Source organism: Papio anubis, chromosome 20 (genome assembly GCF_008728515.1).
Source record: "Papio anubis isolate 15944 chromosome 20, Panubis1.0, whole genome shotgun sequence".
NCBI lineage: Eukaryota > Metazoa > Chordata > Mammalia > Primates > Cercopithecidae > Papio > Papio anubis.
Genome location: NC_044995.1, coordinates 48,451,695 through 48,464,811, shown reverse-complemented (window position 1 = coordinate 48,464,811; position 13,117 = coordinate 48,451,695). Strand labels below are relative to the sequence as shown.

Sequence of the window (13,117 nt, the reverse complement as noted above, 5' to 3'; positions counted from 1 at the left end):
CTCAGGCAGGGCGCCCTGAGAGAGGAAGGGCACCCGGCTGGCCCCACTGCTGAGGCTCAAGAAAGAGCCACCATGAAACTTACTACCCCAGCTGGGGCGTGACAGCCAGGGGCAGCGATGGCAGGACAGCCTCTGGACTGGAACCCAGTCCCATCTCCACAGCAGCAGAGTCCCCAGGTGCCTCAAAGGTGCAGACATCAACTGCCCCTCGCCAGCCAGGGGCCATGCCACCTTGTTCTATTCCAGCGGAGGCCTCCATACAGACTGGTTCCCAAGTGGGAGTGACCCTCCCCACCGGAAGTGGTTGGTGTCACTCACCCACGTTTTCTATTCTTTTTTTTGAGACAGTCTCTCCCTTGGTCGCCCAGGCTGGAGTGCAGTGGTGCAATCTTGGCTCACTGCAACCTCTGCCTCGTGGACTCAAGTGACCCTCCCACCTTAGCCACCCAGGCAGCTGGGACTACAGGTGCATACCACCAAGTCTGGCTAATTTTTTTGCATTTTTAGTAGAGACGGGGGTTTCACTATGTTGCCCAGGCTGGTCTCGAACTCCTGCACTCGAGTGATCTGCCTGACTCGGCCTCTCAAAGTGCTTGGATTACAGGCATGAGCCACCGCACTGGCCACAAAATTTCTGAGCTCCCCTCTCCTCACACGCTGGGTCTTACCACAGCCCTTACTGAAGCCCCCCGAGAGCCTGGGTCCCCAGCCTTGCCCAGCCCATCTAATCCAGTTGTGGGCACTGGTCTGAACATCTCCACCTAGGGACAGGGACAGACCCCTGCCCCTGCCCAGCTCAATGACCGTCGCCAAGGAGTCTGGGATGAGATCGCTGATGGGGGAAGGGCGGGAGTCCAGAGGCCCGGGGCCCCTCTCCAGACACCTGCCCAGGCCACCAGCAAGTGCCTGACTGGTCAACCCTCGCCCCATCCAGTAGGACTGAGGCCGAGCAAACCGGCGCCGGTGCCACTGACTGAAGGGCTGCTTCATTCATCCCACAGCCTGGGGCTGCGGCGGGCCCCACTACAGCCCTGGGGGCTTCATTCATCCCACAGCTCAGACCCGGCCCCACAGCCCCTGGGGATTAGGACAGGCAACAGAACAGCCACGTCTCCGCAGGCCACTCGGTGGCAGGGCCCAGCACCCATCAGTGTGGACGCGGTTAACAATGGCAACAGACACAGCGCCCTCCAGTTTGACCATACCCCTCAGCCCCCCACCCCACTCCATCCCTGCAGGTACCCTGAAACATCAGTGTGACCCCACAGCTTTGACAGAAGAGAAAAAGGAGCCTAGACCGCCAGACAGTGCGGTACCCAGAGCACCAACTCTGCAGTCAGACGGGGACAGAAACCTGGGCCAGCACCGTCCCTCCTGGAGCCTCCCAGGCCTTGGGGTCCCCGTGTGGATGCCATCCAGGGAGCACCACCGCCCAGGGTTACTCGCAGCTTTTCGGTGCAAAGCAGCCAGCAGGAAAGGCGGCCACAGGGGACAAGAGGGCTCCCTCCCTGCTGTCTGCTGCACTGGCCTCATCTCATTTAATCCTTCAACAATCCCACGGGGGGAAGAACATTTTTCCCAAGTGACCGATGGGGAAACTGAGGCTGGGAGAGGGAAATGACTTGCCCCTGGCTCCCTCCAGTGTGCCCCCACTGCTCCGTGCAGCCCAGGCCACAGGCGGGACTCAGGGAGGAGCTTCTGAGCCAGCTGCGCACTGTCCTCGGGGACCCCTTCTGCCCGGTGCAGAGGCCCACAGGTAGGTGGCAACCGAGCCTGCCCCAGCAGAGATCCCTGGCGTGCACCAGGCCAGCCTGCAGGGCGTTGAGCAGTACTGGGCCACTCCTCTCCACTTCCCTGCGTGATCTGCCTTCAGTCAGCCAATGATGGTCACTCGCCAAGCATCTCTGAGGCCTGCACAGCTCAGTGACATGGGCAGGGAAGCAGGGAACCAAGGACACATAACTGACAATGGCCACGAGAAGGGACGGGGGCTGCTAAGACACATAGGTCAGGGGTCCTGCTCCCAGGGACACTGGGCAATGTCTGGGGACATCTGTGGTTGTCACAACTGGGGGGTGCTCCTGGCCTGGAGTGGGAGGAGGCCAGGGACGCTGCTCAGTATCCCACAGTGCCCAGGACAGCCCCACCCCAGAGAGTGATCCAGTGCCAAACATCCACGGAGCTGAAGCTGGGGAGTCCTCACCACGGTGTCTGCAGGCAGGTCCCAGGTCCCAGATCCCAGATCCCAGATCCCGGGCGGGATCCCCAACGGAGCAGTTTCTCACGGAACATCCAGTATGTGCCACACATGCCAGGTGCTGTGGGCGCGACACGATGTCACCACGCCGGCAGCAGGTGCAGCAGCCAGCATTCAGCAGGTGCCCACTTGCAGTGGGATGGGGAGCACCACTGAGTCCTCATCCCACCACCCCCTCAGGAAACTGAGGCACATACCTGAAGTCCCACAGTCACAAGTAGCAGGGGTGGGCTCTGAACCTGAGTCTCCCCAGGCCACGTACCTGACCCAGACACCACACTGCTCCCAGGCACTGCAGATGGCCCGAGGTGCCACCCACCCGTGCTGTCCTGAGAGCGCCTGTCAGCCGCAGGAGGCCAGGCTGGACCAGGAACCCCACAGCAGAGACCATCAGAGGTTTCTGACCCAGAGGCAGGGAGTACAGATGGAGGGTGGGAGACTGGACCACAGACATCCTGATGGGGGAGGAATGTGCCCAAGCCCAGATGACAACAAGAGTCTGGATCCAGGACAGCCAATTCCAGACAGTCCTGAAGACCTGCCAGGTGCCCTACGGAGGACAGACAGTGGGACGCTCCCCGGGACGGGGGGAATGCTCCACGCAGGGCCTGGCAGCAGGAGCTACATGCACCTGCAACCACCCGCACGCCAGCAACCCGGCACTTAGGATCCCAGTTCTGCGAAAGGACTTAATTTCAACCAAATAATGACCCTGCACGTGGGCCTTCCCAGAGCCCCTGGCCGCCCGTAATCGCATCCACCGCTCTCATTCACCTAGGTGGGCAAGCCACACGAGGCTTCCCATCCTCTACGCACAAGTTGGGGTGCCCAGAGGGGAGAACAGAGCCCTGCTGGGGACCCAGAAGGGGCGCCAGGTACCAGCTCTGTCTACAGGGTAGGGCTGAGAGGGCTCCGCGAGCGCCCCTCTTAAGATCCGTCAGACTCCACCACACACCTCTCCAACCTCCTGATGCCAGGGCATCCTCCCCGTGCTGCCCAGGGTCCCGGTGCCAGACAGAGACAGGCTCCACCACAAGACTCAGAAAGTGAAACCTCTCGTGGTTAAATCTCGGAGGGAAGCACTTCCTCCGCTCTCACCGCAGCACCGGCAGAGCCGGGCAGGAGGCTCGGGCGGAAGCTCCACGGAGCTTCCCGGACCAGGCCCGGGAAAAGCAGACCCTTTCAGCCACAGTCATCATAACTGATTACATATAAACGCAGAGGACGTGAGAGCAGGCCTGGACCGAGTCCCCACGTCTCCCCAGCCTGGGCTCGGGCTTGGGAAGTCAAGGTTGGACGAGGCCATCCAAGGGCGCTTCCTGCTCCCAGAGTCTTCTGGGACACGGCACAGCCACCCTGCCAGGCGCCAGAGGCCACGCTCCACGCCTCCCAGCACTGGGCCAACAGAGGCCCGGCCCTTCCCGTGGGGCCACCGCACCCCATGCTGGATCCCGGGCCTTGTCACTGCCCCGTGGGGGCCGGCGCAGGCCGGACAGGAAGCCTCCGGAACTAACCATCCTGCTTTATTTAGAAAGCCTGGAGCCACTCCGGCTCAGCCTCACTAGCAGCCTCTGGCCCCGGGAACAGGCATTCCCATGGAAGTCCCCACGTTTCCAACCACAAACCTGCCACAAGGAACTCTACGGGGGGGCCCCTCCACAGTTTACCAGTGAGACGGAAACCTAACAGCCAAGGGCTGCCCGTGAGAGGCAGAGGCCCAGCGGGCCTGGGGAATGGGAACCCAGATCCAAGAGCTCCTGGCGGGGCCTGCAAGAGTTCTCCAGGCCACAGGGCGGACCCCGGGATGGCGGCGGCGCGGCATGGAGGCCGGAGCAGCGTGTGCGTTAAGCGCACAGTACACTCTCACCACTCCTGTTCCCATCCACAGCTGTCACCACCATCGACAGACGTGTTCATAAGGACAAACCCGGAATCCCCCGGGTATAAAACAATATATGCATACACACCCTTGCATACACCGAGTAGCAAATTCACACACACACCGCTTTGACTGTGCATAGAAAAAGACTCTATAAGCACTCATGAAAACTTCTGTGAAAATTTGCACTGATTATCCCTCGGCTTTGCCACAAGCATTTTACATCGTATGCTACCACACAGTAAACGGTCTCAAATGGGGGCAACGTGCCCCCCAAGGGACAACGGGCACTGTCTGGAGACATCTGTGGCTGTCACGACTTGGGAGCACTCCTGGCGAGGAGTGGGTGGAGGCTTCGGACGCTGCTCAGCACCCTGCAGTGCCCAGGGCGGCCCCACCCCAGAGACCAATCCGGTCCAATGTGCACAGGGCCCTGGGGAGACCTGTGTGTGTTAACGGAGAGGCCCATTTGAGGCGTGAACAGCACATTTTAGCCACCACGAGGGAGGCGGCACAGCAGCGAGCCCCGTCCAGCTCTAGGGACCTCCATGAGGTCCCTCCCGACCCCAAAAACAGGGCATGGAACGTCCTCGCCAGGCTGACCGACCTCACAGGCCGTGTGCAGCCCCAGGGAGGCAGTGGATGAGAGCAAGCAGACACGGCGTTCTTCCAGAACATGCTCCACCTGGTTGCAAACCTAGAAGTCAGGGCAGAGTCCCGGAGCCCTGCTGCCCTCGAGCCTGGAAGGAACCAGCACCGCCCACATAAACGAGACCCTCCTGGGCGGCAGATGCCACAGGGGTGCGGTGGCAGGCCACTGCCTCCCTCCCCGACATCCACTCCACAACGCTGCACGGGAGCCATAGGGGAGATGGAGGGATGGAGCCCCCACTGCTAAGGGGCAGGGGCAGGGGCATGGGAGGAAAGAATTCTAGGGAGAGGCAGACCCGGCTTGACTGGGCCTCCTGCGGGGCGCTAGGACCTCCGCCCAGAGGTCTCTGAACATTCCGTGGGCTGCAGGCACCACAGCCACCTGCTGCAGCCCAACAGCCCCTTCCTCCTGGGGAGCCTCCGCCCCACCCTCCCGCTGCTCCCTGAAAAACAGGGGCAATCGCAAGTTCGGGGCTGGCCTACTGGGAGAGTGGAATGAGTTCCCACAAGCAGGCAGGGAGCCTGACAGAGGTCCCCTCGCCTGTACCCTGGAGCCCCAGCCCCTGGACCTCAGGTGCTCAAAGTCCTCCCAGCAAGGGGCCCTCCAGCTGGGACGCAAGGTTGCTTGGAGGGGAAGTTTTCTGAGGGTCTGTCGCATCAGATTCCCAAAGGGGTCCCTGGCCCCAACACTTAGAGTGTGAAGCCCTTCCAATCCCCTGGCAGCCCCTGGCCCTCTACGTGGCACTGACACCCGTCCTCCTTGGGTCGTACGTAAGCTCACGTCTTCGTCACTGTCCTATCTGCCCCGCCTGGCCCTGAGCCTGACAGCAGCCTCCCATCTTACCAGCTGATAGGGGTCAACTTCCAGCTCACAGAGTGGGAGGGGCGGGGCTGCAAACACAGGTGCTCCTGCAGCAGACACCCCGGGCCACAGTTGGGCACCGCACAGAGGATGCAGGAAGGGCCGAATCACTTACAGACTTGCTCCGAGCAGCCAAGGTTGCAGACACGGGAGCCCCTGACCTTCGTCCTTGAACCCCGTGTCAATCTCAAGTCCAAAGTGCAGGCACGGAAGCCTGGGTGCACGCGGAAAAGGTGGCGGGGATTCGGGAGGTCACAGAGCCACAGGGCAAGGCCATCTGGTAAGATCTTTATGACACCAGTAATTCCTAACTCCCCTCCATCCAAACAAAGTCCATGACCCACTACAAAAGCCAGTCAGTGCCACTCTGTGCAAGGGGCCACTACGCGGGCTCTGCCTACCCGCGTCCCCTGGAAAGACAGCCCACTTTAGAACCCTTAGGTAAATCAAAACACAAGTTTGGGGAAAAAAATCAGGAAGGCATTTCATCCAAGGCACCTGTCTAACCGGGGACATGGAGGCCGCAAGAGGGGTCACAGCAGGAGAGAAGCAACCGTGCTCCCCACACAGCACCCAACCTGCCTCCTCCCCAGGAGCTACCGCCACCAGCACATCCCCTCCTCCGTCCCTGCTGCCTCTGCACCCATTTCTGACCTTCCCCACCGCCCCTGCCCCCCGCCCCCAGGCCAGGAGCTAACCTAGGAGCTCGGGAGGGCAGCGGCGGGGCAGGGCAAGAGCTTTCTGTTTTGTAAACGACTGCAGGGACCCTTATTTGGGGTGACAACACTTTACAGCTGGCAGACTGGCTCCCTGCAGCAGGCGTGCCTTGGGGAGAAGGAGGTTCACCAGCAAACCTTCTCCAGGACGGTGGGGAGGAGCCGGGAGGTGGGGGCCTGCTCCCAACGGGGACTCGGTGTGGCTCCCACCAAGACGCTAAGGAAGGCGGCGGGGGAGGCTGCCGAGACAGCTGCTTTGGACAACAAGCAAAGGCTCCCTCAGGTGTCAATCGCCCCACCCTCAGCTGAGCCGAACCCTGAGGAGACGAAAGACTGTCTTTTTCCCACAGAGCGCATTCCAGCCAAGAGGAGTATGGGGTTTCCCGGAACAGGAAGGCAGGAGAATGGCCCTGAAGGGAATGGGGGGTTAGGGGGCACGGAGGAGTCTTTGGGGGGTGTATGGGGCCTGCATGGAGGGTACAGGGCTCTACCTGGAGGGAAGGGTCAACGCGGGGCCCTGAGAAGTGAGGGGTGAGTATGCCCTGTGGGTTACAGCCCAAAGGTCTGGCCCTGAAGGGGTAGCGAGGGGTGGGTACTCAGGTGGGGTAAGGTCAGAGGGTCCCTGAGCAGGGAGGGACTGGTCCCTTGAGAAGTGACACAAGGCAAATCTTGGAGTCCTGGAGGCCCAATGTGGACGGCAGAAACTGGGAGCTGACCTAGGAGGGATCCCGGGCCTGATCCAGACAGCACAGACAGGGGCTGACGCCCGAGGGTCCCTGGTGCCAACGTGAACAGCACAGACAGGGGCTGACCCCGGGGTCCCAGGTGCCAATATGAACAGTTAAGGCAGAGGCTGACCCCAAAGAAATCTGGGGCCCGGAGCTGACCTCGGAGGGTCCCAGGTGCCGACCTACACAGCAAAGGCAGGGCTGAACCGGGAGAGTCCCGGGCCGACCTGGACGACACAGGCAGGGCTGACCCCGGAGGGCCCCGCCCCGACCCGGACAGGCCGGGCAGGCACAGGCAGGGCTGACCCTCGAGGGTCCCGCGACCCAGACAGGCAGGGAAGGCACAGGCAAGGCTGACCCCGGAGGGTCCCCCAACCCGGACGGCAAAGGCAGGGCTGACCCCAGAGGGTCCCAGCCCGACCCGGACAGGCAGGGCGGACACAGGCAGGGCAGGGCCCGCAGCCGGCAGGCCCGGGGGCCGCACTCACCGAGCAGCAGCAGCTTGAGCTCGCGCCGGGCGTCGCGCTTGTCCCTCCGCAGCTGCTTCTCGATCTCGGCGTTGATCCGCTTGGACTCCTTCACCTCATCGCTCGGGCAACACGCCATCATGGACTCCAGAGTCATCGTCCCGGCCCCGGCCGCCGCGGCCGACTCCCCGCCGCCACCCCGGGTGGCAGGCGGGGCGGCGGAGCCTCGACTGCCCGCCGCGGCCCTCGGCCTCAGCCCCAGCCCTCAGCCCCGTGGCCGCGCGCCTCGGCGCCGCCTGGCGGCGCAGAATTCCTGTAGACCGCGCCAGCCGCCGGACTCCCGCGCGGCCACGCCTTAGCCCGCGCCGCCGCCGCAGCACGCCAGCCACCGGCGCGCAAGCCGAGCGACAGCCGGATAATAGCAGGCTGGGAGCGCAGTCCACGGCGGGCAGGTATTATTGGCCAATGGGAGGGGCCGGCGGCCACGCGCGCCCACCGTGGGGGCGGGACTAGCGGCCTGGGCGGGGCGTCGGCGGGCGCGAAAGGGGCGGGCAAGAACGAGGCGAAGTACGGGTTCGCAGTTACGCCGACGTGGGAAGGGGGACGCGCAGCCGGGAGCCGGGGCGGGGCCGCCCGGGATTGTGGGAATGTGGCGGACTCGGCCGGCCAGGCTCGGCTCCGCTCGGCTTCGTTCGGCCCCGCTCGGCCCTGCTCGGCTCGGCCCGATCGGCCCAGTCTGGGTCGGGGAGGCGCGCACGCGGCCGCTGCACTCTCTGGGTCTCCAGATGCCCGGCAAGCGCCCTGACATTGCTTGACAGGAACCTTCACTCATCCATTAAAAAGCGTTAATGGAGGCCGGTCGCGGTGGCTCACGCCTGTAATCCCAGCACTTTGGGAGGCCGAGGCGGGCGGATCACCTGAGGTCGGGAGTTCGAGACCATCCTGACCAACATGGAGAAACCCTGTCTCTACTAAAAATACAAAATTAGCCGGGCGTGGAGGTGCATGCCCGTAATCCCAGCTACTTGGGAGGCTGAGGCGGGTGGATCATGAGGTCAGGAGATCGAGACCGTCCTTGCTAACACGGTGAAACCCCATCTCTACTAAAAATATGAAAAATTAGCAAGTGCCTTTAGTCCCAGCAACTAGGGAGGCTGAGCCAGGAGAATGGCAGGAACCCGGGAGGCGGAGCTTGCAGTGAGCCAATATCACACCACTGCACTCCAGCCTGGGCGACAGAGCTAGACTCTGTCTAAAAAAAAAAAAAAAAAGAAGCCTTTATAGGACACCTACTGTGTATCAGGCATTAATGAGATACATTCTATATACTAGGCACAGACCAGAGATTAATGGAGTGCCTACTGTACATACATCAGGTGTAAATCAGGCCTTACTGCAGTGCCTGCGCTATTCCACGCCAGGCATATGCATTAATGAAATGCCTACTGGATACCAGGCACTGTTGTAAACCCGTTAAGCTAAGCCTACCCAGGTGATATCCTTTTTTTCGTTTTGTTTTGTTTTTTTTGTTGTTGTTTTGTTTTTTTTTTTTTTTGAGTTGGAGTCTTGCTCTGTCGCCCACGCTGAAGTGCAGTGGCACAATCTGGGCTCACTGCAGCCTGGCCCCTGGTTCACTTTATTCTTCCTGCCTTCAGCCCTCCCGGGAAGGGATCAGCCTCCCGCCACCTACTTGGCTATTTTGAGACTGAGTCTGGCTTGTCGCCCAGGCTGGAGTGCTGTGGCCGGATCTCAGCTCACTGCAAGCTCCACCTCCTGGTTCCCCGCTTTATTCTCCTGCCTCAGCCTCCCCGAGTAGCTGGGACTACAGGCGCCTCGCCACCTCGGCCTCGGCTAGTTTTGTATTTTTAGAGACGGGTTTCACTGTTAGCCAGGATGGTCTCGACCTCTGACCTCGTGATCCACCCGCCTCGCCTCCCCAGTGCTGATTACAGGCTTGAGCCAATCAAGGCCCGGGCCATAGTTTTTGTATTCTTTTTAGTAGAGATCTAAGGTTTCACCGTGTTAGCCAAGATGCAGGTCTCGGGATCTCTCCCGATCTCGCGGATCCGGCCTGCCTCGCCTCCCAAAGTGCTGGGATTACAGGCTTGAGCCACCGCTGGCCTGGCCATAATTTTTTGTATTCTTTTTTAGTAGTGATCGGGTTTCACCGTGTTAGCCAAGATGGTCTCGACTCCTGACCTCGTGATCCACCTGTCTCGCCTCCCAAGTGCTGGGATTACAGGCTTGAGCCACCGCGACCCGGCCTTTTTTTTTTTTTTCCTTCTATTTTTTTGAGATGGAGTCTTGCTCTGTCACCCAGGCTGGAGTGCAGGGCGGATCTAGGTTCATTGCACCCTCTGCCTCCCAGGCTTAGGATTCCTGTCTCAGCTCTCTCCGAGTAGCTGGGATTACAGGGCGCTTCTGCCACCATGCCCGCTAATTTTGTGTTTTCACTAGAGATCTGCTCAATGAGGTGCTATTAGGTTGGAGCCCAAACTCCTGGCCTCGAGTGATCTGCCTCCCAAAGCTGCCAGGATTATAGACGGAGTCGCCTCGGCCCAGCCATATATCTTTATCCTTACTTTGCGGTGAAATGGAAGTGGCCAACAGAATTTGTAAAACGTGTGTTCCCACCACCTTGCTGACTACTGAAAACCTCTTCCCTCTCTGGCCTCCCTGGCCAACCCCTGCACATCCTCTCCGTTTTCAGTTCAAAACGTCAGCTCCTCAGGAGGCTTTGACTCCTCAGAGCAAGCCAGGTACCTTTTTCTTGAGCCACAAATTTGAAATTGTGTATTCTGGCCAGGCGCTGGGTGGCTCATGGTGAATCCCCAGTACTGTGGGAGGCCAAGGCAGGTGGATTGCTTGAGCTCAGAGTTCGAGACCAGCCTGGATAACATGGCTAAACCCCAATTTCTACTAAAAATACAAAAAAAAATTAGCTGGGCTGCGGGTGGCATATGCCTTAAAAATCCCAGCCACCAGGCTGAGATGAGAGATCACTTGAGCCCAGGAGGCAGATGTTGCAGTGAGCAGAGATGGAGCTACTGCACTCCAGCCTGGGAAATGAGAGTAAGACCCCGTATAAAAATAAAAACAAAACAAAAACAAAAACCAGCGTGGCCAATATGGTGAAACCCTGTCTCTACTAAAATACAAAATGACTCCAGGCGGTGGTGGCACCTGTAGTCCCAGCTACTTTCTGCTGAAGCAGGAGAATTGCTTGAACCGGGAGGCGAGGGTTGGCGGTGAGCTGGGATCAGACCACCGCGCTCCAGCCTAGGGGTACAAGTGAGACCGGCCTCAAAAAAAAAGGCCGGGCGCTGGGTGGCTCTCGGCGCCTGTAATCCCAGCACTTTGGGAGGCCGAGACGGGCGATTACAAGGTCAGGAGATCGACCATCCTACACACGTGAACCCCGCCTCTACTAAAAAATACAAAAACTAAAGCCGGGCCAGGTGGCGGGCCTGTAGTCCCAGCTACTCGAGAGGCTGAGTCGAGAATGGCGGAACCCGGGAGGCGGAGCTTGCAGTGAGCTGAGATCCGGCCACTGCACTCCAGCCTGGGCTGCAGAGCGAGACTCCGTCTCAAAAAAAAAAAAAAAGGCCAGGCGCAGTGGTTTATACTTGTAATCCCAGCAATTTGGGAGGCCGAGGCGGGCAGATCACCTGAGATCGGGAATTCAAGACCAGCCCGACCAACATGGAGAAATCCTGTCTCTACTAAAAATACAAAATTAGCTGGGCGTGGTGGCTCATGCCTATAATCCCAGCTACTTGGGAGGCTGAGGCAGGAGAATCGCTTGAACCTGGGAGGTGGAGGTTGCAGTGAGCTGAGATGACACCATTGCACTCCAGCCTGGGCAACAAGAGTGAAACTCCGTCTGAAAAAAAAAAAAAAAAAATGCAGGGTGTGGTGGCTCATGTCTGTAATCCCAGCACTTTGGGAGGCCAAGGCAGGCAGATCACTTGAGGTCAGCAGTTTGAGACCAGCCTGGCTAACATGGCAAAACCCCATCTCTATTAAAAATACACAAAAATTAGTGGACGCCTGTAATCCCAGCTACTCGGGAGGCTGAGGCAGGAGAATCTCTTGAACCCAGGAGGTGGAGGTTGCAGTGAGCAGAGATTGCACCCCTGCACTCCAGCCTGGGTGACAAGGGTGAAACTCCATCTCCGAAAAAAAAAAAAAGAAAGAAAGAAATTATATATTCTTCTGAGTGTCTCTCTGTAGACTCAGTTTCCCAAATTGGCCATCAGCTCCATGAGGTCAGAGCCTGTCTGTGTCACCTAGAACAAAGATGGGCAAACCACAACCCTCCAACAGCTCTGGCTGACCACTAGGTTTTCCTGTGGTCTATAACCTCAGAATGGCTTTTACATTTTTAAACAGTTTTTAAAAATCAAAAGAAAGTAAACTTTCAGTACACGTAAAAATTTTACGGAACTCGGCCTGGTGTGGTGGCTCACACCTATAATCCCAGCACTTTGGGAGGCCGAGGAGGGCAGATCACGAGATCAGGAGATCGAGACCATCCTGGCTAACACAGTGAAACCCCGTCTCTACTAAAAAATACAAAACACTAGCCGGGCGAGGTGGCGGCGCCTGTAGTCCCAGCTACTCGGGAGGCTGAGGCAGGAGAATGGTGTGAACCCGGGAGGCGGAGCTTGCAGTGAGCCGATATCGCACTACCGCACTCCAGCCAGGGTGACAGAGGGAGACTGTCTCAAAAAAAAAAAAAGAAAAAATTATATGAAACTAAAATTTCAGTGTCCATTTATAGGGTTTTGTTGGAAGCTAGTCACATCCATTGATTTCCATACTGAGCTGGCTACTGTTACCCCACAGGGCAGCATTACAAGAAATCTTAAAAGATTTCCTATGTGGTCCCTTACAGAAAGAGACCTAGAATGAGGCCCTAACACACACTAGGTGCTCAGTCGATGTTTTTGGAATGATGGGAAAGGGATAAAAGAGCCTGGTCTGGGAAGAGTGGCTCATGCCTGTAATCCCAATACTTTGGGAGGCCGAGGCAGGAGGATTGCTTGAGGCCAGGAGTTTGAGACCAGCCTGGGCAACATAGCAAGACCCCACACACACACACACTCTACGCAAGTAAAATTAAAATTGGCTGGGCGCCGTGGCTCATGCCTGTCATCCCAGCACTTTGAGAGGCCAAGGCAGACACATCATCTGAGGTCAGGAGTTCGAGACCAGCCTGGCCAACATGGTGAAACCCTATCTCTACTAAAAGTACAAAAATGACCCGGGCGTGGTGGCAGGCACCTGTAATCCCAACTACTCAGGAGGCTGAGGCAGAAGAATCGCTTGAACCCGGGAGGTGGAGGTTACAGTGAGCTGAGATCGCACCACTGCACTCCAGCCTGGCCAACAGAGTGAGACTCCATCTCAAAATATAAAATAAAATAACAAAATAAAATTAGCCGGGCATGGTAGCATGTGCCTGTAGTCCCAGCTATTCAGGAGGCCAAGGCGGGAGGATCACTTGAGCCCAAGAGGTCAAGGTTGCAGTGAGCCATGATTGCACCACTGCACT

General features: G+C 58.7%; 1 protein-coding gene across 2 annotated transcripts in view; it reads right to left on the bottom strand.

Annotated features, from left to right (window-relative positions):
- Nucleotides 1-7,979, bottom strand: part of GNA11 (G protein subunit alpha 11) — a 28,988-nt gene extending 21,009 nt beyond the window's left edge. The window contains exon 1 of one of the 2 annotated variants that reach the window (XM_003914642.5): nucleotides 7,582-7,979. In XM_003914642.5, the coding sequence (XP_003914691.2) occupies nucleotides 7,582-7,717 (136 nt within the window). In that variant the 5' untranslated portion in view covers nucleotides 7,718-7,979. Of the gene's footprint in view, nucleotides 1-3,924; nucleotides 4,058-7,581 lie in introns of those variants that run through there. The other variant, XM_009193129.4, reaches the window with a different exon arrangement.
- Nucleotides 7,980-13,117: the final 5,138 nt, after the last annotated feature.